Below are 10,030 nucleotides of genomic sequence, written 5' to 3'. Positions count from 1 at the left end.
CTGACCGGGAGGCGGGGCCAAGCTGTTGGAGGCGGGGCTAGAAGAACTTGATTCCAAGGCTCAGAGGGGCGGCTGGCGTCCAGGGGGCGTGTCCAACAGGGTGGGAGGCGGGGCCTGAGAGGGCCTTGATGACTGGGCGATCAGGCTGTGCAGAGGGCAGCCCGGGAGAAGGCCGGGAAGATGGCGGCCTCCTGGAGGCTAGGCTGTGATCAACGGTTGCTGCGTGGGCTGGTTAAGGGGGCTGCTGTGTGGTCTGCCGGCCGTGGAGCTAGTTGGAGATGGTTTCACAGCACGCAGTGGCTGCGAGGTGAGTGGCTGGGGCTCGCACAGCTTCTGTGTATCTGAGCAGTGGGCCTGGGGCTGGAGCTTTTCGATTGAAGGCCTGCATCTGGGTGTGAGTTGCCAGGGGCTCACTGTTCCCTTGGCTTTTTCTCGGGGAGGAGTCTGCTGACTTGGCCTACTGCATGCCGCAAAGGGCTTTTGAGGAAACTAGGAGAACTTGATTTCGTCCCTGGCCGCCTGGGTGATATGGCTTCTCCGTGACCTTGCCTTGGAATTTGGGTTGTGAGGCATCTCTCGGGCCTTTTCCCAGTCACATTTCAGGTTTCTTTAGAGTTGTTAGGTTGACCAAGTTTGTTGAGATTTAAACGTCACCGTTAGCCGTTTTTATTCATTCTCCTGACCTGTCTCTGTTGGGAGACCTTCGAGGCCAGTTGGGTTGCTCCACGCGACGACTGTGGTAAAGGACCCAATTTGTAAATGTCCAGCAATTAGACATAGGTCGGGAAGAATGTTTAACCAAAACATGAGCCTGAAAGAGTGAAAATTTAGGAGTGGAATCTTACCGAGAAGATGTCGACTTAAAGACATACAACATAAGAGTTGTGAGTTAAGTTTTATTCAGCGGCTTACTGCCGATTATAGCACGGGAGACAGCCACTCAGCTCCGAGGAACTGCTCTGCAGAGGTAGGGGGGAAGCCAGATTGTATATGAATTTTTTTGTCTAGGAAATACTTACAGTCAAGTATGTATCTTGGTAAAAGATTACTGCTAATCACAAAGAACAGATATCTCATGTTAATGGTTTTAGTATATTTCTACGAATAGGAAGATGTAAGAATCCAGGGTCATTGAAATTCTTCCTGAGATATGCTTCGAACTATCTAAGGGCCTGTTTATCCAAAGCAGAGTGCTTCATCCTGAATTACTCTCAGGTCGCACTGTGGCTGGGCAACTTGAGTGGGTTATGACTTAACCCTTGTAGAACTGGATAGTCATTGAAATTCTTCTTTGTTCACAAAATTTATTATAGAAAGTTGTCATTAAAGAGTGGTATTGACACAATTAACATAATTTTTACAGTGTTTAATACTATGTAATATAGTGTGCCCGGCATTATTTTTCTTCACATGGGTGGCGGGCAGGTATTGAGTGTATTACTACCTGCGCATCATTCAGTCACTCCACAGGATGAATTGTAATATAAAAAATTAGGTGCAGTAGGCATTGCCTACATATTCTGAGCTACTTGAGGCTCAGAAAAAAATGTTACACGAAGTTAATGTTAAGATGATTTCACTGAGATTTTAAGATCCAGTGATGAGACTTTTTTTGTTAATAAGTGATGTATTCTGGTAATATCTACATTGTGAAATGGTATTTCAGCAACCGTCATGATAGCATTATTTTAAATAAGGTACTAAAATTCCAGACTGTGTATAAAGGATGGTAAGACCATTTAAGAGTTAAAGTATATGTCACTGACCTCGCTGTAAGTTTCTAAGATGATATACTCTTAAATACACCTTATTGTTGTCTTGAGCATCTTTTGCCTTTGCGAAAAAATGTGTAAATCCCCAAACTCTTATGTATGTGTTCATTCTTTTCCTACACTCTTGAGTGGTGATTTCTTTTTGCCCTTGTTCCAAGATTGCAGAATAAACTAGGATTCATGTAGAATTTAAATTTTATAGTTTAATACCAAGAAGACCAATATTGCAAGCTGAAACCTCTTCTGAAGTGTTTGGTTTATTTCATCCAGAGAAAATAGTTCTGCAGCCATTCTGACATACCTTACAGTTCCAGCAGGGTCTTTATAAATGTATCATTCAGTGCTAAGTGTATGAAGGAATCAACAGATTCTGTAAATAAAATGGAGTGTATGGTGACTCTTTTTATTTTTTGTACTTGGTAAGCAATACATTTACTATAGCTGGTGATCTACTGGATACTTTTCTTCAATCAAGGCCTTTCTTGTGTTAATGAAACATTTCTAGGGAAGAATTAAGGTTGGTAAATTTAAATTCAGGCGAGTTTCTTTGGGAATCTACTAGCACTGATTTTTAGAGAGGCGTAAACCTATTTGAAAACTGATAAAAGCTATACCACTTCTTCAGAAAAATGCATACATGCAAAATTTTGTATGTGATTCTAGGGAACTTGTAGATCTCCCTGTAATTTATCTATAAATGCCACCTAGTCTCCAGGCTATTACCATGAACATTTTGGTCATTTCCTGCAGAAAATAATTGTGCTACTTTGCAAGGGTATTTGCCATATCTGAGAACAAGAAAGGTGCATTTTAATATAGGGGTTCGAACTGTAAACAAATGACTCTTGGATACATTTACACAAGTGACTACAACAAAGGCAGTTATCTGGAAATTTTTATTCATATCTGGGTTTGGGTTACGTTTGTGCGTTTAGGCTCATCCGATCATTCACCTTTACCTAAACATCTGTACTTCTCTTTCCTTTCTTTGCTCATATTGTTCCTTCAAATGGAGTGACCTTCCTTATGGTTTGAAATTTTTCTTGTTACTTCAATGCCACCCTCTTAAATCTTTTTACAGGCTCCTGGCAAGGGAATCGATGACACTCTAGAAATGGGTAATTTGAGGAGAGTTTTATAAGTGACTATTTTTGTGAATTTAGGCTGTAGAGATGGTGCTGTACTAATGGGCTGTTTTTTTGTATTTTTTTTTTTGCGGTAGGCGGGCCTCTCACTGTTGCGGCCTCTCCGGTTGCGGAGCACAGGCTCCGGACGCGCAGGCTCAGCGGCCGTGGCTCACGGGCCCAGCCCCTCCGCAGCATGTGGGATCCTCCCGGACCGGGGCACAAACCCGTGTCCCCTGCATCGGCAGGCGGACTCTCAACCACTGCGCCACCAGGGAAGCCCTAATGGGCTGTTTTGAGTAAGGTGCTGTGACCACCCCTTGGCTTGAAGAGGCATGGGAAGCGAGCACTTCCTGGAACTGGGGAGGAGGGAGCCTGTGGGAGGACCTCTGATGGAGCTGTGCCCTTCAGTTAAAGGATCCAGCCAGGCCAGGCAACCCTTCAAGGAGGGGGCTGGGGAAAAAAATGTCCTGACCTCACTATTCTCTCTCCTTTCGGTCTCCTGCTTATTCTGCTCATTGGCAGAACCCAACTGGAGGCCAAAGCAAGGAGGCCTGTTGATGTAGCCCATATAGTAGTATGGGGGAGGGTTGATGAATAGATCTGGAAGGGCAGATGGGAGATGCCTCCCCAACCCACCTGACTTACCCATCAGTCATTACACTTTATATTGATGCCTCAGCTTTAGCACTGATACGATCAAGTCCTGGCTCATGTGTGTCTGTATGGTAGGTCTCATGCTAACAGAGGGGAAGAGAGCAATTGTAGTTTCTACACTTGGAAGAATCAAATGTAGTTTCCTTGGGTTGTTTCCCTAGGCCAGTGCTTTGCACAAGAGTAAGCACAGGCTCTTTATAACTGCCCTGATTTTTAATGGGATTTTTCTTTCTACATTTGAATAGCTGAAAAGGAATCAAGTCTATGTAGGCTTCTGGGGCACTTTTTTTTTTTTTTCCGGTACGCGGGCCTCTCACTGTTGTGGCCTCTCCCGTTGCGGAGCACAGGCTCCAGACGCGCAGACTCAAGCGGCCATGGCTCACGGGCCCAGCCGCTCCGCGGCATGTGGGATCTTCCCGGACCGGGGCACGAACCCGTGTGCCCTGCATCGGCAGGCGGACTCTCAACCACTGCGCCACCAGGGAAGCCCCTGGGGCACTTTTTATAGAAAGAAAAATGTTCCTTTTGGAACTATGGCATCTAATTTGGATTTTGGGGTTTTTTTACTTGTACTCCTAACTCGAGTCATCCTTGACTCCTGACTTTCTTATGCCACATCCAAACTATCAGAAATTGTTCTTGACTCTACCTTTTAAATGTAATCTGACCACTCCTCACCACTTCTGCTACCAACTAGACTGGTGCAAGCTACCACCACCTCTAATCTAGATTATTGCAGGAGTGTCCCAATAGATGTCTCTACCACCACCCTTGGCCCAGTACCGGCCATTCTCCATGCAGCTTTCAGAGTGCTGCTTTTAAATTATAAATCAGATCATGTTACTCCTCTGCTGAAAACCCTCCAAGAGCTCCTCATTAAACTCAGAATGAAATCTGAAGTCCTTAACTGTGGTTTACAAAGCACAATATGATATGAATCCTCCACCTCTCTGAGTTCAGCTCTGACCATGCCTCACCTCACACTCACTCCACTCCAGCACACAGGCTCCCTTGGTGAGTTCTGAACACACCAAGCATGCTCCCTGCACATTCTTTTTTTTTTTAACTTAAAAAATTATTTTTAATTTATTTTTCTTATGTGGGTAAACATACAATTTATTTTTTCTATGTTCTTTTTTAATATTTTTAATTTATTTATTTTTGGCTGCATTGGGTCATCGTTGCTGCACGTGGGCTTTCTCTAGTTGCGGCAAGCAGGAGCTACTCTTCATTGCGGTGTGCAGGCTTCTCATTGCGGTGGCTTCTCTTGTTGTGGAGCATGGGCTCTAGGTGTGTGGGCTTCAGTAGTTGTAGCACCTGGGCTCAGTAGTTGTGGCTTGTGGGCTCTAGAGTTCGGGCTCAGTAGTTGTGGCGCATGGACTTAGCAGCTCTGCGGCATGTGGGATCATCCCGGACCAGGGCTCGAACCTGAGTCCCCTGCATTGGCAGGCGGATTCTCAACTACTGTACCACCAGGGAAGCCCTCTGCTCATTCTTGTGCTTGCTGTTTCCTCCGTTTCGAAGGCTCTCCATCAGAGATTTGCATGGCTTCCTCCATTCAGCTCTACTCACTTTGTCAGAGGATGCCTTCTCTGATCAAACAATAAAATAGTTCCTCTACTGCGACTGGGTCCCCTTACTTTCCTTTCTTTTCTTAGAAGGATCTGGTCCTTAACATGCCTTTTCAGTCTCTCAGGACAAGTGTTCTAAGTCAGTAAAGGAGAACAGGTGACATGTTCATGGGTATCTTCACTTTGTATTTAAAATCCCATTATTTTAGCTTTTCTGCAGGGTTTATAGTTGTGACCGTCTCAAAGCATGTGCAGTTTTTCTTCTTTTCTTTTTTGTAAATTATAGCCTTGTGAACATAGCCATGTCTGTGGAACTGTAAACAAGTTCAATTTTTTTATTGTGGTTATTTATTTTACTCACTCGAAATTTTTTTCATGGCTTTCCATTGCTATTTAAATAATGTCAAACCCATTAACTAGGTATTAGAGTGTACTAGAAGGTACTATGGCTACCTACCATAAGTCAGTAGTCCCAACATACTTTTTTTAACTTACATGGCCTACCTTTCATTTTCATTACATTCTACTCTTTAGCCAAACTAAACTGTAATTCCCACCTCTTTATTAGCATATGATGTTTCCCTCACCTGGAATATCTCTGCTGGTCCCTCACCTTGTTTTATTGCTCAGCAGATTTTTTAAATTAAAAGTTATTTTTTATTGTAAAATATATATAAAATCTACCATTTTAACTATTTTTAAGTGTTTAGTTCTAGGGCATTAAGAGTGCTCACATTGTGTGCAGCTATTACCAGTGTCTCCAGAACTTTTTCTTAATCCTAAACTTAAACTCTGTACCATTAAACAACAACTCCCCATTCTCCCCTCTCCCTAGCCCCTGGTAACCACTCTTCTTTCCCTGTGAATTTGCCTCTTCTAGGTACCTCATAAAAGCAGAATCATAAAATATTTGTCTTTTTGTGTCTGGCTTATTTCTCTTAGTATAATGTCTTCAAGTTTCATCCATGTTGTTGCAGATATCTGAATCTCATCCCTTTTTAAGGCCAAATCACATTTTATTGGATGTATATACCACAATATTTTGTCTATGCATTCATCTATCCATGGACACTTGGTCTGTTTTCTCCTTTTGGCCATTGTGAATAATGCTGCTGTGAACATGGTTGTGCAAACACCTGTTCGAGTTCCCGCTTTCAGTTATTTGGGGTGTATACCCAGAAGTGAGGTTGCCTGATCAAATAAATGGTCAATGTTTAATTTTTTGAGGAACCATTGGGTTGTTTTTCCACAGAAGCTGCATTGTTTTACTTTTCCACCAACAGTGCACAAGGGCTCTAATTTCTCCACATCTTGCCAACATCTTGTTTTCTGTTTTTTTTTTTTTTGATAATAGCCATTCTAATGAGTATAAAGTGGTACTAGCACACAAATCAAGATTTCCTTTTTTGAACAGCTAGAATCTCGACTCTCAGCTCTTTGGCATTCTCACAGCACGTTTATATGCTACCCTCTAGTACTTGTGTATTTGTCTTGACTTCCCATTTAAACTATAATCCTTTGAGGTCAAGATTCTGGTCTTATGTGGGTCTAAGGCTAGGATAGCAGGAGCTCAGAAAGCATTTGTTGAATGCCTAATTTTACCCTTTAGCTTTGGTAGTCAATATGACAGTACCACAGAAAGTAAAACATTTGCCAGTGACATTAATGAGAGTTTGGTTTTCAAATGTGCAATATAGTTAAAAGAGAGTTCAAGAGTTAGTGTACTTTAGCAATGAGGACAAGGCTGGATAAGGTAAAGAGTAGAAAGGAAACCTTCATGTTTAGATTGGGAAGGTGAAAGGAACCTGTGAATCCATGGCTCATTACTGAGGAAGGATTTGTAAAGTAGGATATTGTGATACATCTAGCCAACTGTCTGGCTGCCTTCAGAGTCTACTCTTAACCATTTCTGTGCTGCCTATTAATAATAAACAGCTAACAGTTTTGAGACTTACTTTTTGCCAGACTCCATTGTAATGACTTGGCATGTGTAACCTTATTTAGACCTTACCAAACTCTTTATTTTACAGAAGAGGCAATCAGAGCACAGAATGACTAGGTAACTTGTAGGTGCTGGATTGATAATTTGAACCTAGGCAGTTTGGCTCCAGTGCCTGTTCTCTAAATCACAGTGGTGTGCTGCTGCTTAAGTTAAAAAAAAAAAAAAAGTCATTTTATTAAATAATAAAATATTTTAACACAGTCGTGCATGCATATAGTTTAAATAGTCAAATGGTACTGAAAGTCTTATAACGATACGGTGGGTCTCTGACCCATCTCTCCCTGCTCCCCCCAGTCATCTTCCTCCTTAGAAGCAACAAGTTTTGTCTCTTGTTGCTTCTAAGTGTCCTCTGGCATTTGTTCATCTCTCTATTTTATGTTATATATTATATATGTTATATATTATCTGTGTATGACTTCTGATCAGTCATCCCCGTTTTCCTTCCACCATTCCCCCAATGTAGTTATTTTGCAATTCTTAATTAAATCTATATTCAGTGCTTACACCAAACAAATAATGCTTAACTGAGAATTGTCCTATATCGTCCCATATTATGATTGTTACCTTTCTTACTTTTTGCTTTTTTTCAAGTCGTTGCCTTTAAAATTTTTTCTTCAGTTTTCTCTGTAACTATTACTAATTCATCCCACACCATCTAATAGCTTTTTAGCACAATTTCTGTTATTGTCAGTCACTTCAGCTGATCTCTCAGTTAACTTACTTTTGCACTTTCTATATACAGTATCTCCAGGTGTGTAGGTTCAACCTCTGTTCCGAAGGTCTTCTCTTTTACCTCTGCAGAGGAAACAACCTCCAGTCTTCGGTTGAATGAGGGTTGTGTTACCCAGCACTTAAACAGCATTTACCCAAACCTGCCACCCCACCACCCCCAGTGTTTCCAGAGGTCCTCAGTACTGCCAGTTCTTGGGCCTTTGGGAAATTCTTGTATAAACCAGGTTGATTATCTCAGCTTTCTCCACTTCTAGTTTAGCATTCAGCTTTCTAGTCAATTATTACTATCTACATTATTTACTTTTCTGCTTCCAAAATTGTGTTCTATTGTTCCTTCTTTTCTCCCTGTTCTTGTGGGTTTTTGTTTAAAGGTAACAAGAAACAAAGAAATAAAAAACAGGTATAATAAAACCATCAACTAGAGATAGGTACTATTGTCATTTTGGAGTATATCCTTTCAGTCTTTGTGTACATACAAGCTAAGCAGGTGGAAATTGGATTATGCCATATATACTGTTTGTGGGCGTCTTTCATTACATTTATTACTCTAAATGATATTTTCTCACAAACTATTACGCATACATTTTCTATTGTTGTTCATTGACATTTTCAATGTATTCTTATACCAAAATAAGTATTTGACATTTTCAATCTATTCTTATACCAAAGTAAGTATTTGTGACATTTTCAATCATTCTTATGCCAAAATAAGTATTTGAACAAAGAAGACCCATATGACAAGCACTTATCTTTTAAAAAATTGCTTTACCTTTATTCAAAACTGCAGTATTAATATTATTCTATGCCCTGGTATTGATTTTGAAATTACCTTTACATCTTATGGCTTTATTTCATCCAGCCTGCAGATGGCAGAATTGTTTTATTTAAGCAGAAATTTTAAAGGTCAATTTTATTTAATGAGTTCTTGCATTAGAAAAGAGAGGTGATTAAATGAGCAGCATCTCTTCCTATTAAAAAAGAAGCAAATTAATATAAGGAACAGAGAGCTGCACTAAAAAAGTACAGGGTAATTTATTTCTTCAATTTATCTGTCTTCATTTCATGATTTTTGTGTTTGGATTATAGTCGTATAAATGGACTAGAGCATGACGTCCAAGCAGTACCATAAGTAAATTGTGGAATTTCCTTAATTACTTCAGTCAGAGTAATGGGGCTTAGATCTGTTTCATTATTAGCCACAAAGCTATTTGTTCTGCATTTGTATTTTAAGAGTTTGCTTATATTAATCTTTTTTTTTTAAATCTGGAAACCTTTTAGAATTGATGTATAGATCATCAGTTTAAAGCTTTTACAGGTTTTGCTGAGGTACGAGTGTTTTGAGATAAAAGAAATCCTCTAGAGAACAAGAAATTAGATTAGTGTAGTTTGCTGTAAGATTCAGTAATTGATCATTTGCTCATGTGCCTGAGAAGGAAGGTAAAGCAGCAATATACTGAGTGAAAAATTTCAACTTATTGTGTCATTATATTGAGGCAATAAAAAAAGAGATTAAGACAGTTGTGACGGATTTGTGAGACTCTGCTGTTAAAATCAGTATATTTAAATATAAACTGGAACAACGTACATTACGGTAGTTACCTTAAAAGTTTTTAAATATGTTTTTTAACTGCTATAGAAGGGCAGACTTTATAAGCCGTTAGGTATACTTTGTTAGCTTGATGAAAAGAAATAGAATTCTAAAATGACTACAAAAGGGTTAAAGTCTAACAAAATTTGGGGTATTTTTTGAGTACTAATTGAAATAACCTGTATGACCAGTGGAGTAAAAAACTGCATTTCCTTTATTCTTACTATAGTTTGTCCAGTTATGAGTAGGAACTGTAATTGGTGCCCATTTCAAGGCCTCCTCAGTTTGACAGGAAAAAGGTAGAATGTACTGCTTATTGGAATGAGAAGGGAAGCTCCGTATAATTCCTAATGAAATTAAACAACATTATGTGTAGGTTAAAATTCCAAGGAGTCTAGAAAAGCCCACACTATCTTCAGTAGAATTGATGGCAGCCATAAAGGCCAGATATTAGTTATATGCAGCCCTGTCATTCAAAACTGATATTATGATTATATAATTACTTTCCCACTGGAAAAAATATATTTGGAAAAGATGTATATAATGTTCAGGTTGAAAGAGGATATACTAGAATGAAATATGCA

The 10,030-nt window shown here is 40.0% G+C and overlaps 1 protein-coding gene across 2 annotated transcripts in view; it reads left to right on the top strand.

Moving 5' to 3' along the window:
- Positions 1-160: 160 nt before the first annotated feature.
- Positions 161-10,030, top strand: part of PDHX (pyruvate dehydrogenase complex component X) — a 77,357-nt gene continuing 67,487 nt past the window's right edge. For both annotated transcript variants that reach the window (XR_004041280.2, XM_030864729.2), the window contains exon 1: positions 161-307. Coding sequence is in view for 1 of the 2 variants with exons in the window: in XM_030864729.2 (XP_030720589.2) it covers positions 181-307 (127 nt within the window). In the remaining variant the exon portion in view is untranslated. The remainder of the gene's footprint in view (positions 308-10,030) is intronic.

This window comes from Globicephala melas, chromosome 8, assembly GCF_963455315.2.
Source record: "Globicephala melas chromosome 8, mGloMel1.2, whole genome shotgun sequence".
NCBI lineage: Eukaryota > Metazoa > Chordata > Mammalia > Artiodactyla > Delphinidae > Globicephala > Globicephala melas.
The sequence above is the reverse complement of the archived record's forward strand: the minus strand, read 5'-3'. Positions and strand labels throughout refer to the sequence as shown.